The sequence below is a fragment of the Thamnophis elegans genome, chromosome 4, assembly GCF_009769535.1.
Source record: "Thamnophis elegans isolate rThaEle1 chromosome 4, rThaEle1.pri, whole genome shotgun sequence".
Taxonomy (NCBI): domain Eukaryota; kingdom Metazoa; phylum Chordata; class Lepidosauria; order Squamata; family Colubridae; genus Thamnophis; species Thamnophis elegans.
The window spans coordinates 54,843,434-54,861,132 of record NC_045544.1 but is presented as its reverse complement, the minus strand read 5'-3'; the positions used below and the strand labels follow the sequence as shown (position 1 = coordinate 54,861,132).

The window sequence follows — 17,699 nt, the reverse complement described above, 5'->3', positions numbered from 1 at the left end:
CCCTCATGGAGTCTGTTTCTGACCATTTGAGCAGCCACATGCACATTTGTGGCCTGCTGGAGATCATTTTGCAGGGCTCTGGCAGTGCTCCTCTTGCCCCTCCTTGCACAAAGGCAGAAGCAACCCTGACCCTGGGTTGTTGCCCTCCTACGGCCTCTTCCATGTCTCCTGATATACTGGCCTGTCTCCTGGTAGCGCCTCCATGCTCTGGACCACTATGCTGACAGACACAGCAAACCTTCTTGCCACAGCTCGCATTGATGTGCCATCCTGGATAAGCTGCACTACCTGAGCCGCTTGTGGGGTTGTAGACTCCGTCTCATGCTACCACTAGAGTGAAAGCACCACCAGCATTCAAAAGTGACCACACCATCAGCCAGAAAGCATAGGAACAGAGAAGTGGTCTGTGGTCACCACCTGCAGAACCACTCCTTTATTGGGGATGTCTTGCTAACTGCCTATGCTTTCCACCTGTTGTCTATTCCATGTGCACAACAGCATGTGAAATTGATTGTCAATCAGTGTGCTACCTAAGTGGACAGTTGATTTCACAGAAGTGTGACTGACTTGGAGTTACATTGTGTTGTCTAAGTGTTCCCTTTATTTTTTTGAGCAGTGTATATTTATGTATAATAATGTAGAAGTTTTTATATTTTTGCACTTTAAATTGCATTTGGTATTTTCATGCACTTTCTTCTTGGAGGTTTTTTTTTTTCTTTTCTAAATTCTTATTTATTCTGAATAATTTTGTGTCATCATTAAATGTGCCCATCTGATTCCTACTTACTCTTAAAACCATGTTATTTGATTGTATCACCATTGCCAAATTATCACGCTCCACGTATTTACTTGTTAAACATTTCTGAATTAGCTAATAATTTCAACTAATAAACACCAGTGAGAGATAGGGAATCAATTTAATAACCATTTAAAAGGTTCTCTGTTCATTTTTTATGCTTGCTATTATGCATGGAAATAATCATTAATAGTATTTTACATTATTTTACACAATTTTAAAATATCATAGTGTCAAAATGAAAACCACAAACCATATGTTTAATATTATTGGGATAATGTCAATAGTTCTTACATAATATCCTTGCATTTAATTATTTTTGAAAATAATGATCATGCTCATTAAAAAATAGATATACAGGTAGCCCTCAGATGACACTTGGGACTGGAATTTATGTCACTAAGCGATGGGGTTTTAAAGTGTAACTGTGTGATTCTGACACTGAGTGACAGCAGTTCTGGCACTTCATTAAGCAAATCCCGCACCATCATTAAGCAAAACATCACATGGTCGCCATTGTAACCCTCCACTGGCTTCCTCATCAACTTTGTTTGGAAATTGGCAGAGGGTCATGAATGGTAATTGTGGGAATGCACAATGCCGTGATATAATTGCGAGTGCTAGTTTGCAATCATTTGACCCTGGGAATGCTGTGACAGCCAGAACTTCAAAAACTTATTAATGCCTTTTTGCCAATGCTTTTACAGTAGCTCTAGGGCTTAAATCATTTGAGATGAGTACTCCTAGGTCATACATACATACATACATGCATACATGCATGCATGCATATATACATCATACATACATATGGCCTAGGAGTATTCATCTCCTAGGTCATATATTTGGTCATACACCATATATGCATATGGTCATGCACAGATACACACACACACACACATGTGTATGTATGTGTATGTATATGTATGTATGTATGTATGTATACACACACATAAATACATACACACATACACACACATGGATACATGCATACATATACAAGGCTGCCTTTTCCAATTAGATTCTGCCTAAGTCTAAGGCAAATGACTGCTGCAGCCATCCTCCCCCACATATCTTGGGGTAGAGGAAAGATGAGTGAAAGCAGGCCTGGTCTGGGCGACTTTGCTTCCTTTGAGACCCCTTATCAGTTCAAGGCAAGGATAACTCCCATTGTCCTAACTTTCGTGTTTCAGAAGTCCTTTAGAAGATAATTAGTGTTCTACTGTAGTGGGTTCTTGGCGCAAGTAGATGAATGGTTTACTGCTGATTTTGAATAATGATTTATTACTATAATAAGATATTGCAGTTGTACTATATTACTGTCCTTGTGTGCACACTGCTCAGAATCTTTTTAGATTGAAACAGTTCATACATTTTCAAAAGAAGCAACCGTATGCCCTGTGGATGTGATGGTGAACCTATGGCATGCGTGCCAGAGGTGGTACACGGAGCCCTCTCTGTGGGCGCGTATGCTTTCACCAGCTGCTCTTCTGGTTTCCAGCCAGCTGATCTTTGTGTGTGCCGGAGCGCCAGAAACCCGAAGACTAGGTGGCCGGTTGCATGCCAGCTGGTCTTCGGGTTTCCGATGCTACATGGACTCACGTTCCGGTTTGGGCACTCGGTACTGAAAACGTTCACCATCACTGCCCTATGGAAATTACTGAAGGGAGAAGCAAGTATCAGAAAATAACATACGTTGTAACAAAAACACGAATCTATTGGGTAGGTGGGTATATTTTTCGTTTTATGGGACCATTAAGGACAGGGATATTCCATCTCTCTTGCCATGTTTAGTCATCTGAATATTTTAGAAAGGGGACTTTTAACTGACATCCAGCTTTCTAGCTTTAATCATTAGGAACAGAACAAGCTAAAAAGGTAAAAGGTATAGATTTATGCTAATAAAAAGATAACCTTTTAAAGATTTATGGTGTGTGCTATTAGCTTATGAGTAGCAAAAAAAAAATCGAGAAAATATATACTGCATATATTTAAAAATCATTACTTGAACTAAGCCAAGTGCTGATGTAAGTCAAATCATTTGGCATCTTGGAACATAAGAGAGAATTTAGGTGGAATAAATGATGGGGGCAAATGAACTGATGATTTATTACTAATCAAATATGTGGAAAAGTGCTAGCCAAACATTACATAGAATAAAAAAAATGAATTTTACAAAATTGATTTGTCAGCCAAAGGTGACTGAATTAACTTTCATTCCCTTTATGGGCCTTATCCTTTTTGCCACAGAGAAAAGCATTTTGATGTGTCATACAAAAATGAAAATGTGCTAGTTCACAACATATTGTTTGTTGGGCTCTGATATAGGAACTGTTATTTGTTTGGTTCTGGTTTAGGGCCTGTACCTCTTTAAAACTATATTTTTTTTAAAAAAAAACTCTGACTGCACTTTCTCTTCTAGTGAAAAGCTAAGCAAATTTAGAGCCTAGTTATGCATAATGTTCATATTTTAAGAGTCCCATTTCCAGTTAGACTTTTCAATCTTAGAGTGGCAGGTTTAAAATAATATTTGGTTCTTAAGAAGAATCTGTTCTGTTGCTATAACAGCATAATTTGAGATCATTGTTGTTAGAAGTTAAGCAGTTTGTTCTCAAGCCAGGGTACAATAAAAAGCAAGAAGATAAGGAAATTGTTCACTGCAATACAGCCCAAATCAACAAGTAGGCAGAGATGAGCAGTTGTTCCTTGTCACCTCTTACAGATTTCTAATTCAAAGATGTAAGCCAATCATTATGATAGTGTATGGCATTAGCCAATCACCCACAGAGACACAGGCATGCAAACGCATATAGAGAGACACATAAAAGCTATATAAGTTTTCTGAATATGAAGTCTCACCTGTAGTCTCCTTCTCTTTTTATTTATGTAGCCACAATGACTACAGAGAATGTCTGCATTAAACAAAAATGTCTATGTCTATAATCTTCCTTTCATATAACTTTTCTGATATGCTCACATACCCTTGAGAAAGCTAGTTCTCCCTGCAAAATGGCATCACTGTTGCTCATTACAACCTTTTAGTTTCTCACCAATTCTTGTGCTATTTTAGATATTATTATAAGAAAATATTTCAATATTGTGACTGTGATAGATAGTTATTATGCCACAGACCAAGGGAAGAAGTACTAAGGTAGAATAATATCCTATTTGTGGATGCATCTCCCAAATTATTCCAAATTTAAAATAGTTTGTGTGGTATACATAATGTGTGTAGGAATCCTGCAATACTTGCTGACATATAAAGTAGAAGAACTCCATTGCTTTTTTGCATTTTCACTATTTGAAGACTAGTGTAGAGAGAAGGCGATATTTCCAAGCATTGCTTGTCCCAAAGTTATTCTCCAGCAATATGAGCCCGGGAAGGACATGTTGAAGAGAGGTGCTACATAAGAACAAAAATAGAAGCAATAAGAGGAAATGCACAAACCAAATTTGAGAAAATAAGGGGAAAATTGAGTGAGAAAAATTGGTCTAATAAAGAATAATTTTTGCTATATAAAGATGTATAGTTAGTTATTCTTATACAGGTGTTACTTGGGAAGGAGTATATAAGAAGTATTGTTTTTGTTGTAAATAAAGATGCATTGGAATACTAACATCTGATGCACCTTCCTTCTATTTTATGTATTCATTCATTCATTCATTCATTCATCCATCAAATTTATAAAGGCTGCCCATTTCACACGAAATTACTGTAATGTATGTGTCTTATATGCTATAAGGAAAATACACTGTACTCAGAAAATATTAAGTATACACAACATATTTTTTATCCTGGGTAATTTTGCTCTATCAAGAAAAGTTTTATGGATTCTTTTGGCTAATTTTTATTTTCTGTGTAATAATAATGAAGAAATGGGAAATATTTTCTAAAATAAAGGTTGACTTTTGGTGACTGCAGAAGTAGAGCCATAAAGGAATCTTGATAAGAGTATAGAAGTGATTCTTCTGGAATGCTTTCCAATTTCCCAGTGTGTTCTCATTAACACACTTTCTCTGTCACACAAAACCTTTGACAGGAAGGTAGAAAATCATGATTAAATTGAAGAAGATACAATGTGAGAACCATTTATAACTAAAGTTTTTTACTTCAAATTTTCCTACTTTCATTCACAGCGCAATCCTCCCATGGTGGTCAAAGATCTATTTGAAGACATTAAAGATGGAATTGTATTGATTGCTCTCTTGGAGGTCCTTTCAGGACAAAAATTAGTAAGTATTTTTTATATATAAATACGTTTTATTGTTCTATTAATTGATCTTATTCATGCTTTGTAAATAATGGCCTTTCCCCAAAACATTGGAATGCTAATATTCTTTCCCTGTGCATAATAAATAATGCATACTCTATAATATTGATCCTGGTATGATAGATGTATTTATGGATTGCTGATCATCCAGTATATATAACCCAGGCTAGAAAAGCAAATGAATGAAAAATAAGCATTAACTAGTGTAAATATTTTCATATTAGCCTTATAGAGTATCAAGATAGTACTGTTAGAAATCAATCTATTTTCCTTTCATTTTTACTTAGTTCTATGGTATTAGTCACTGAAATTTATAAATCTCAATGTGTGGTTTAAAATTATGTATGTATTAGGCCACTATAGTTTTTTTTAAACAAGCCATAGTTAAAACAAGGCCTTCCAAGTTCAGTTCTCATGGACAGTAAACAATCTTAAGGTGAAAAAAAAATCCATTTTAGAGAGTGATTTCAGGCAACAGCAGTCTTTCATATCTTAAATCTAACTAATCCTGTAATCAATATCGCCATGGATCATGTTAACTGGGATTCTGAGATTGCTGGAAACATTATTATTAGAAGCTGTGGTAGTGCAGTGGTTATACTGCAGTATTGCAGGCTGACTCTGCCCACTGCCATGAGTTCAATCTTGACCAGCTCAATGAGGTAAAATAAGGATCCAGATTGTTAGGGGCAATATGCTGACTCTGTAAACCGCATAAAGTGTACTGTAAAAGCACTACGAAGCAATATATAAGTCTAAGTACTAACTGCTGTTATGGAGAAATTTCTCCTAGAATAATTGAGCAGAACTAGGCAAGTTTAATCAGAAACCAATTGAGATATAATTGTGTCACTGCTCGAAGGAATTTGTTTCAGGAAGTAAACTGCTGAAATCTTGAGCAAATTAGGGCTGAAGAACAGGTATTTTTTTTACTGTTGGTCTTATACCATTTACTTCTTGGATTTATAGGCCAATAATCCATAGTTTCCACGTAAAACGTGCAAGCAGTTTTTCAAATGGATTGTAAAATTGGATCAATCATTGCAGTCCAAGTGCAACTGTCTTTTTCAGAATGCAAACAGCTCTTTGGTTCCTACTTGTTAAATAACTTACAGTCATCTTCTATTATGATAAGAAAAAGTACTCCCTCTTGTGGTAGAAAAAAATCTTAAACATGAAGTTTTGGGGTTACTTTTCTTTTATTGAAAAATACTACAAATAGTTTTATTAAAGCAAAGCATTAAAAAATTGAGGCTGATTTATTTTACATTTATCCAAAATATCCCTTTTTTAAAAGAAAAAATCTAGAACAGGTTTTAGTCCAAATCAAAATAAAATATATTTTAGCTGTTATTTTTTATTAAAACATCAGTGAAATATAAGGCAATTTTTCCTAGTCTGATGCTGTCCATACTTGTTCAATTTTAGCTTGTGTGTCTAATCCCCAGTTAGTATGGCCATTCACTGGAGATCTGGTGTATTTAACTGCAACATTTTCAAAAGTTATCACAAGATCAGAGGTGGTATTCAGCAGGTTCTGACCAGTTCTGGAGAACCAGTAGCCGAAATTTTGAGAAGTTTGGAAAACCGGTAAATACCACCTCTGAGTGCCCCCATCCTCATCTATTCTCTGCCTTTTGAGTCCCAGCTGATCGGGAGGAAATGGAGATTTTACAGCATCCTTCTCCTGCCACGCCCACCAAGTAGTAAAATTTTTTGAATCCCACCACTGCACAAGATGGGTAATTCTGACTTGTAAACAGTGACAACTGAATTCTATGAATTACGATTAGATTTATATTCTGTTCCCTCAGAATATAAATATAAAAGGAATAGGAGCTTTAACAGATCAAATGACTTTTTCTAAAATTTATTTATTTATTTAGATATGAGACTTCTACTCTTCACTGTGTTTCTTTTCTAGTGAACTTGTTTAAGTATTCGCATTATGAATACAGTCTGCTTTAATACTGTGATTTGTTAAATGTCAATTGACCTTTTTTATTTGTATTTTTTTAAAGCCCTGTGAACAAGGACGAAAATTGAAGAGAATTCATGGAGTGGCTAATATTGGTACTTCCCTTAAGTTCCTAGAAGGGCGTAGGGTAAGTTTTGTAGCCATTTGCCTCTTTTGCACACACCCTGAAAGAAACTTAACAGCCTTAACCAGTCGCAATTTTTTCCTATTCTGTAGCTGGGATGAAATTAAATGAAAGGGTAAAAATAAGAGTCTTGGGAACTAAAACAGTAGCAATAATAGAGAGATGATAGAAAGTAGTGAGCTTAAAGCACTAATTTAGAACACACTTTTCATGTTAACTTGTTATTCTGTATAAAGCACTTTTATTTCATCATCTTATTTTAAACATTATCAACATATAGAATTTTAAATACATATTTATTTGTTTTCCATGCTAGTCCGTGTATAGAGGATCACGGTTAGTATAATACTTTTATCAACATTCAACAATATAACAAACAATTAATTTTAAACTAAAATTAATTGAAAACTTTTAAAAACCTAATTAGCTATATTATCTAAGTACGCTATATAGAGAGCAAAAGGTACATAGACAATTAGACATACATATTGTAGGAAATATAATGAGTAGAAATATCTTAGGTAGTTGTAGTTCTTCAGGTACACTGCAGAAGCAGGGTGGCTTGGGCAGTTAGAACGCTGGGTTGGAGGTTAGCAACCCCACATTCAAGATCTGAGAGCTGCTGTGGGATGGGGTTGAATTCCCATCCTTCACTCCAGCTCATGCTGGGAACATCAAAGGAGCCCGCAACTGGACATCCACAGGGCAACGGTGATGTCACCACTAATCGCTTCGGTCTGGAAGCGCCTCAGTGCTTCTGACATGAGTGCAGCAGCAGATATGCTGCTATATTATCTTCTCAGATGAACATATTGGGGCAAAGATTGCTAGTTCTTGCTAGTAGTTGTCTTCTTACTGTACTCCTTGCTAGCTTCCTTATATTAATTGTCTATCCTATTTGATCTTGCGAGTGAAAGCATTCTGCAGGGGAGGGCAAGCTCAAGTGGTTCTGGCTTCCTATTTTTGGCATGAATGCAGAGAATTTTTATAAGTAAAAGAATGTGTGGGATCTAGTAATTGACAAGTGAAGTAAAGGTTTATATACCGTATTTTTCGGAGTATAAGACGCACTTTTTTCCCTCAAAAAAGAGGCTGAAAATCTGGGTGCGTCTTATACACTGAATACAGCATTTTTTGCCTCCCAAAACCTCACCCCCTTCACCAAAATGGCCGCGCATATCCTTTAGGAGCCTTGTAGAGTGCTCCTGGGGGGTGGGAAGGGCAGAAATGAGCGAAAAACAGGCCATTGTTTGCTCAATTTTGCCCCAGCCCCCAAGAGCATTGTATAAGCCTCCTAAAGGCTATGTATGCCCTTTTTTTGAAAACAAAATGGGCCCCTTTCGCGAAAAATGGGCCATTTTGGGGAGGTCTGCAGAGTGCAAAAACTTTTTTAAAAATTTGCCTCTTCAAAACCTTGGTGCATCTTATACTCAGGTGTGTCTTATACTGTACTCCCAAAAATACAATATCTAAAAGTCTGTTTGGAAAGCATCCAATGCAGCATATTATTTTCTTCCTAATCTACAGAGTGGACTGCCCTAGTTTCCAGGATTTGCATGGTCTATTTTCATGTACATTTCATTCCATCTAAGAAATATAAACATAAACTGACAAATGTTTGATATACTTATAGCATTTTTTTAAAATTTTTTTAAAATTTTTAAAATTTTTTAAAATTCGGAAGAGTAACCTTAGGTGTAGTATTGATTTTGAGAATATATACTATTTACATTAAGGCATGTCCACAAAAGTCTCCATCTTATAACGAACTATCCAATTGTTGTGGACTTTGTCTAATGCATGTTGATAATGTCTTTACATCTCCCTACCCCAAAATAGATTAAGCTCGTCAACATTAATTCAACTGATATTGCCGATGGAAGACCATCTATTGTGCTTGGGTTGGTGTGGACAATAATCCTGTATTTCCAGGTATAGTATATTCCCTTTTTAAAAATAATAAAAGGCAGATTATTATTATTGGTTGAACAAGTCAGCCAGACATTTAGACTGGATTTTGTATTGTATCCCCTTACCATGTCCTTCCTAAACCATAGGGATATTTTGCTGTTTGATGGTGTTAAAAGTAAAACTGCCTCTTGCAATTGACTGATGATGCCAGTGGTGTTCAAATAGTGCTCCAAATGTTTTGGAATTGCACTCAAGGCATCTGTTGCTATTTTCACTTTCTTTTGCCATAGTTATTCTATTCTTACTTGCAGCTTTTTATATTTTCTAATTTACTAAAATAATAAAAGACAAATTATGTTTGGTTATACAATCAGCCAGACGTTGAGACTGGATTTGGCATTTTTATCCACCCATCAAGCCTTTCCCAAGATTAGGCATGACATAGAGCTAATAATATGCTACTATAAGTAAACAATATGGGGATATTTAGGTCAGAAATCACTCACCATACTACTGTTCCAAATCCTGCTTTTTCATTCCCTATGATGTCTTCAACTGTTTTTTTTTAAGCATTTAGGAGAATTTGTCTTTGATTAGGTGTGTGTACATATGTGAGGGGTGATTCCTAGTGTCAGGAGATTGTGAGCGTTCTGTAGTTGCTACAGTTTTCCATGCTTAATAGAAATTGAGAGAGAATGTTTTTTCTCTGCTCACTTTTTTGGAGAGATGACCAACATAATAATTAATATAAAACTTTTGCTTTTGTTTCCTTTTGTTAATTAAGTTATACAAGTACTCCTTGTTTAGCAACTTCATCATTTAGCATTTTCATTACAACAGTGATGAAAAGTAACTTTATGACCAATCCTCAAAGTCTTTGAAGAAAGTAAAACTGAAGTAAGGTCATAAGCACAGTTGCAATTTCACTTGGCAACTTCTTTGCTTAATGACCAAGTTGCCAGTCTCAACTCTGTTCACTAAACAAGGACTGTTGTATATTGCCCACAATATTTCAACTGTACGTATTTGGTCTTTTGATATTCCAATTATTCCAGCATACTACACCCATCCTGGAGTTTGTCAAACTTCATGTTCATTGAGTTGATGGATATATAACCATCTCTTCCTATACTGTCTCCTTCCCCTTTTGCCTTCAGTATTTCTCAATATCAGGATCTTCCCTTTCCAATGAGAATGAGTCCTTTCTTCTCATTAGGCAGCCAAAGTATTTGAGCTCCAGCTTTAGTATCTGTCCTTCCAAAGAATAGTCAGGGTTGATTTCCTTTAGGACCCACTTAATTTTGGTAAGCCCTAATGAGTTCATGGTCTAACCAATGGACAGTTTCTCCCAAAATGAATTTCTCCAGCCACTAAGATCTCTTAGAACCCTGGGCACAAAGAAGAAGAATTTCTCTTGCATTTCGCTCAGTCTGTAAAATAGGATTTGTTCCAACACAGTGGTTCCAGCTTCATGTTGTTCAGTAGTTACCTGTTTTCTATGTATGTGCCAGTCTGTAATAATACCTATTTTCATTTATATCTCAAGAATGGTCTCACTGCTCAGGGGATTCTGCTACACCTTTTGAAAGGGGATTAGTGCGCCTTAGCATTGTGTAAATGAGCAACAATTTACACATTAATGGTGACAGTGATAGTTTATATTGCTTACTGTCATGTTCTTTAGACTTAGGTTCCTAGTTCCTGCACAGTCATTAAAATTACAGTAATCATATAAATTTGTAGTTTTTGTAAAGGTATAATTCATCTAGTTCAGGGGTGCCAAACTTGCGACCCACGGGCTGGATGCATCATGTGCTGGCCAATTCCACGTCCAGTTTAGCGAAGGGGCAAAAGAGTCACGATATGTCATATGACGATGCCATGACCATGCGAATTTGACATCCCTCATCTAGTTGGTTCTTGCATACAAATGTCATTTGGCCAGTTCAGTTCCATGGGTGAGGCAGATAAATATGATTCTACATTCTTTAAAATGTATTTTCTGAGAATGCAGTTTCTTGTCAGGCAATTTTTTATTTGCACTTTTTCATGATAATTCTTGATATCCTGTTAATCAGATGTTGAAGAAATTTCAACCTCAGAATTTCCACTACGCATAGTACAAGTAGTCCTTGACTTACAACAGTTCATTTAGTGACCATTCAAAGTTACAGCAGCACTGAAAAAAGTGAGTTAGGATCATTTTTCACAGTTACAACCTTTGCAACATCCCCATGAACCTGGGATCAAAATTCATGCTTATGACTGTTGTGTCCCAAGGTTGTGGGATCACCTTTTGCAACCTTCTAATAAGCAAAGTCAATGAGGAAGCCAGATTCACTTAACAACCAGGTTACTAATTTATCAACTGCAATGATTCACTTAACAACTGCGGCAAGAAAGGTCATAAAAGGTCATATGTCATATGACAATGCCATGACGATGCGAGTTTGACATCCCTGATCTAGTTGGTTCTTGCATACAAATGTTATTTGGCCAGTTCAGTTCCATGGGTGAGGCAGATAAATATGATTAAGCATTTTTCACTTAACTGTCTCGCATAGCAACAGAAAATTTGGGCTCAATTGTTGTTGTAAGTCGAGGACTACCTGTAGACTGAGAATTTTTCTTCCACATGCAGATAGAGGAACTTACAAGCAACCTGCCACAGTTGCAGTCACTCTGCAGTAGTACATCATCTGTGGATAGTGTCGTCAGTTCTGAAACTGCCAGTCCACCCTCCAAGCGGAAGGTTTTCACTAAAGTCCAAGGAAGCGCAAAGAAGGCTTTGCTAAAATGGGTGCAGTACACAGCAGCAAGGTAAGCATGAGTTAACCAATGTAATAATGTCATTTATATCAGGGGAATGAATGAATAAAAAGTGAGAAAGAAATACGTCTCTACATATTTTATCCTATTGAAATCCGAAATGTAATTCTTCATTTCAGTATGAATTATTTTAAGATAGAAGTGGCACAATTTAAGGAGATAGACATATGCACCAAAGACAAATTCCGTGTGTATTCAGTCACACTTGGCCAATAAAGAATTCTATTCTATTCTATTCTATTCACTGTAATTCCTACCCCTAACCACCTTCAATTGTGTCTCAAAGGTGCTTTTTCAAAAGGCAAACAGACTGTTTTTCTTTGAAGATGTTGCACTTCTGATCCAAGTAGTTTTCTTGAAACATCTTCAAGGAAAAAACAAAGTCCAGCTGCTTTTTCAAAAAGCATCTTTGGGACAACCATGACCTGGATGACTGACAATCTCCATAGACGTCCTTCAACTGTGCTGTCATTTTTGGCATTAGTAAGGTGCCAAAGTAAGCTAATTTTGTCACTACTGTTTTTTCAGCATGAGGAGTTTTGTCAGCTAGTGTTGATAGCATTATAAAGTGCTAAGGATTTATATGTGGGTGGGGGATTTCCACCTCTGCTTTGAGAAGTTATTTTCTGTTCTCTTGTCAATATATTCTTAGACTATATTTAGGACAGTGATGACAGTGATGAAAAAGTAACTTTACAACCAATCCTTGGTTTTATGACATTGGAAGTCTACAAAGCAAAGGAAAACTAAATAAGATGATAAGCATAGTTGCGGTTTCGCTTAGCAACCACTTCAGTTAACAAACAAGTTGCCAGTCATAATTGTGGTTGCTAAATGAGCACTACTTGTAACTATTTTAGACAATATCTGTTACTAATGTGACATGGCAAGGGAATTTTTTGTAGTCATCTATGGCATTTTAGTAGTATTAATTTGTACAGTGGGAGCTTATATTGCTTTCTGTTATGATCTTCAGACTTAGGTCCTAGTGCTGCCTTAAAGAAGCTGATGCAGGTGGAGCTGCTAATCTAGTTACTTCCTAGATTGACTTCCTTATCTTTGACTTAGCTTATGAATTCACATTATATCTAATTCTCCTCAGGTCACTTTTTTTGGCAGAATTGGAGGTTGTACTGTGGATCTGGTCAGTCTATGTAAAGTTTCAGATAGTGTCAGATGCCTGTCGAGGTATCTTTTCTTTGACGGTGTCTTTCCATGAGCCAATTATATTGGAAGAAACGTGATTGAATCTGATATGACCCAACCTAGCCTGATTTTCCTTGATGTACTCTTGCTTAGAAAAGATTTTGATTGACTACTTTGTCTGAACATCTAATTTGTAGAAGAGCAAAATACTTGTGTTTCCATGTCACTGACTGAATATATGACTAGAACATTGAAACATGAGATAATTGAACAATAATTTACCAACATAAAATTAAACATAAATGTGTAAGAGAAAATTAATGTTTTTCTGTATGCAAATTACATCTCCTTTTTTATTTCAACTGAAAATTCAAGGCAGCTAATAGGTATAAGAATACAAAACACATAATCTTACAAAATGATAATAAAGTCCTGGAAAAACAGATGGGGCTTCCTAAGGAGTAGGAAAAAGACCAGTTCAATAGAAAATGCATCCCATTATTTAGCTATGATGAAGTAAAAGACCCTACTAGATTCACAATTAGAGAGGTCTCCATTTGAGGGCAATCTTGAGAGGAACTTCCTTGCAGATCTTGTTTATACATTCATGCACACAAAATATACTACACTCAAGGAAAATTACAAGAAATATCACTGGTTTTCTTTTCTTACCCTATTTAGGTCCTCTGCTGTAATGTTACAGTTCTCAAATATTTTGAAAGTTATTGCGCCACAGGCAGAATTTCTGAATTTATCATGTAGAAATTCTATAGATATAAATTAAATTATATTTAAATTAGAGTTTGTTTAAAAGCAAAATGGAATCAGAAATTATAGATAATTGAATCAAAAAAGATTATTCATTTAATAAACACTGCAAATATACCTTTAATATAATGGTTTAATGCTAGAAGTTCAACAATAAGCTTGTTCAAGTTAGTAGTGTGATTTTTTTTTTATTGTTAAGGCAAAGTGGGATTGAAGTCAAGGATTTTGGACAAAGCTGGAGAAGTGGTATTGCCTTTCATTCAGTTATTCATGCTATCTGTCCAGAACTAGTGGATTTGGAGAAGGCAAAAACACAATCTAACAAAAAAAATTTGGAAGAGGCCTTTACAATTGCAGAATCAGAACTGGGAATCCCAAGACTCCTTGATCCTGAAGGTAGGGTAACACTTAATATATAATTTAAAACAATTTAGAAAATTTATAAATGGTTTGATCTTTTATTTCGCAGGTGACAAAAACAGCATTTATTTTTATGTCTTATTTTTACTCTATTTTTTTTATTTTTTTCCCCAGATGTGGATGTGGATAAACCAGATGAAAAATCAATTATGACTTACGTAGCACAGTTTCTGAAACATTATCCAGATCCTCATAACACAGCAGGCGATGCACAGGAGGCTGATGTATGTTTTAAATTACAATGTATAATAAAATTGCCGGACACAATAGTAAAAGTTTAAAGGACATCTAAACATAGTTTGAGTTAATGAGCATTGGATGAAAAAAATTGAAATTTAGAAAAGTAAGGACAAGAGTTTGAAATGGAAAGAGATGGGATAGCGGGCTTCATGGGGCTCACAAATATGGAAAGATGATAAATAATTTCAAAAGTTGTTTTGGGGGATCTGATGGTAATGATTTGTACATTTTTATCAACTCTTTTTAAAAATATAATTTGTATTAAGAACTGAAATTACAATAGTAAATATTAATACAAATTAAACTTAGAGAAAGAAAAGAGAATGGAAAACATTAAAAAGGAAGGAAAAGGAAGACAGAAGAAAATGAATATAATAAAGAAAAATATAAAGAAATATAAAGACTTCTGAATTCCATTATAAGAATAACTCTTTACTCCCTGTAGGATTAAACCTTATCTCTTCATTACATATCCTATACCTTATCTGTAAGCAATTCCATAGTACACAAATGTTTTAATCCTGCCAGAACATTGCAAAACAAGCCTTATTTTCACTTTGATTAAATAAACCAGATTCTGTTCCTTCCTTTTATTTGTAATAAATAAATAAATAAATCTATAATAAATTTATTTGTAACAAATAAATCTTAATATAATCTGAGATTGTAATGGTATTTGATTTCACTTTCAATTCTTTTTTATCCCGTCACACAGACTTCTTTTTTCTTCTAGATCCAATAAGATCGTTCTCCTGATTTATCATTTGTATTTCCCTTTTACTTTTTAAAACATCAGCCATTTTCTTTTTGTATATCTAGTAAAGTGCCCCTTTCCAAATTCTTCCCTTGGCCTGTCATTTGTAGTTTCACTTGCTGTTATTTCTCTATCTTGCTAGATAAAATTGTTCCAAATCTGTCATTCATTCTTTGACATCTATTAGACGTATTTTATCCATAGGAGCAGATATCATTACTGAGGCTGTTGACATTTAGTTACTAACTTCTGGCTACATTCTTCAAAGATCTCCTGTTATTTGGGATGTTTAACATTTTGTAACATTTTGTAAATCCCAGTGTTAACTGACAGCAGGCATGTATATTTTTTCTTGTGCTTAAAATCTTTAACCTGTTTCTCATGACTTGCTTATTTCTTCGTCACCTCAAGACTAGATTACTGTAACGCGCTCTACATGGGGCTGCCCCTGAAGAGTGTTCAAAGACTGCAGTTGGTCCAGAATGCAGTCGCGCGAGCGATATTGGGTGTACCTAGATACACCCATGTTACACCTATCCTCCACGAGCTACACTGGCTCCCCATTGGTCTCCGGACACGCTTCAAGGTGTTAGTCATTACTTTTAAGCCCTACATGGTTTAGGACCTGGCTACCTGAGAGACCGCCCCCTGCCATTTATCTCCCAACGACCAATAAGATCACACAGATTGGGTCTCTTCCGGGTGCCATTGGCCAGTCAATGTCGGTTGGCAGCTCCCCGGGGGAGGGCCTTCTCTGTAGCTGCTCCGGCCCTATGGAACAATCTACCCGTACAGATCCGGACCCTTACTACTCTTCCGGCCTTCCGTAAAGCCACTAAGACCTGGCTGTTCCGACAGGCCTGGGGCTGTTGATTAGTATTCAGCCCCACTCTAACAGTATGCATGGTGTGAAATTTTAATACTTGTATCCTTATTTTAAATTTTTTAATATATGTATCTTTTTGTTTTGTCTGTGAGTCCCAATGGGAGTGGGCGGCATACAAATGTTAATAAATCTAAAATCTAAATCTTATGTTAGTTCCAAAATCTTATAGTAAAAGTCAATATTCCAAATTTATCAGGACTCTTAATTTATTTATATATTTCTTACATCAAAATCTTGCTTAGCTTTTTGCTGTTTATTTCAAATTCCTTGATCTTTTTACAGATGGGAGTTGCAAATTAAATGCTCTTTTTATTTGTCATAGAAAGATCAACCGATGCTAAGAGATCTGAAAATTTGGATTGAACAATACGAAAGAGATTTGTCAAGGACACAAATGACGGAAGCAAGCTTACAAGAAAAATACCAGGTATTTCTGATTTTCTAGTTGCAGCAGAAGAACAGAATGTGATTGAGAAAGGCTATATCAGCCAAAAAGTTATGATGACTGTATAAAGTAAAGGAGTTTTAGTCCAACAAATAAAGAGGCAATGGACTGAAGAAGACTGAAGAACACTGCACTTAGATTCTACACTTAGATGTTGTAGTGGTAACCTTGCATTTTTTTTCTTTTTATAAAGATTATTTATGTTTTTGTACTCTTTTTAATACTGCATGCTGCCCATAGTTACATTGAGGACAGCTGCCTTAGAAATTTGGTAGATGAATGAATAACACTGTGTCCTTGTTCTTATATATTTCCTGCAGTTGTTCAAGCATTGCAAAGCACAATATGAAGCAAAGAGGAAACAAGTTGAACGTGCAATCCAGTCTTTAAGAAAGGATGGAAAACTTTCTCTTGATCAAGCTCTGGTGAAGCAAGCCTGGGACAAAGTTACTTCTCAAGTAAGTTTAGAAGACATAAGTATTCCTACCAATATTTATCTGTGTGTAAAGCTAAGCAAAATGTTTGTGAGTGTTCCAATTTCATATTAAAACATGCATTTTTGAAATAAATACATTATTCAGAAATTGAAAAAAAGTTGCTGTACATTTTTTCATCTCTTGCACACTTATATTTATGTATTTCTAAAGTGATAAATAAAGAAAGTGTCCAAATATGGATTTACAAAGCTAGATGATATTGCACAGAGCTGAGATAGTCATAGGCTTTGCAGAAATGTTTGACACAAAGAGCTGTGACATTTTCAAGTTTGTTTTATTAAAGTCATGAATTTCCTCTTGATTAAGTTTGGAGAATCTTTTTCCCTCCATTGATAAGATAGTAGCCTGAATTGATGGCTGACTTTCACAAAATATTCATTGGCAAAGATGATTGTTCCATGACTCAGGGAACACTAACAGTATATGGTTTCTTTATTTTTGATTTAAATGAATTGTGTGGATCCAGTTCTTTGGATTTGTTATTATGTATGGCTACCTTCTTCTTAGACTATCTAGTTGATCACTAGCATTGATGATATTACCTAATTAGAGTAATGAAACATCTGCCAAAAAAAAAAAAAACAAGCTCAGAGGGCATCAAGGGTTTCTCATTTCAATGTGGAGCTACAAATATTCT

General features: G+C 35.5%; 1 protein-coding gene across 1 annotated transcript in view; it reads left to right on the top strand.

Annotated features, from left to right (window-relative positions):
* Positions 1-4,936: 4,936 nt before the first annotated feature.
* SYNE1 (spectrin repeat containing nuclear envelope protein 1) overlaps positions 4,937-17,699 on the top strand; it is a 300,005-nt gene continuing 287,242 nt past the window's right edge. The window contains 10 exon segments of the mRNA XM_032216017.1: positions 4,937-5,026; positions 7,086-7,169; positions 9,006-9,098; positions 11,719-11,897; positions 14,020-14,216; positions 14,355-14,465; positions 15,049-15,079; positions 16,047-16,065; positions 16,443-16,547; positions 16,886-17,023. Of these exon segments, the coding sequence (XP_032071908.1) occupies positions 4,943-5,026; positions 7,086-7,169; positions 9,006-9,098; positions 11,719-11,897; positions 14,020-14,216; positions 14,355-14,465; positions 15,049-15,079; positions 16,047-16,065; positions 16,443-16,547; positions 16,886-17,023 (1,041 nt within the window). The 5' untranslated portion in view covers positions 4,937-4,942.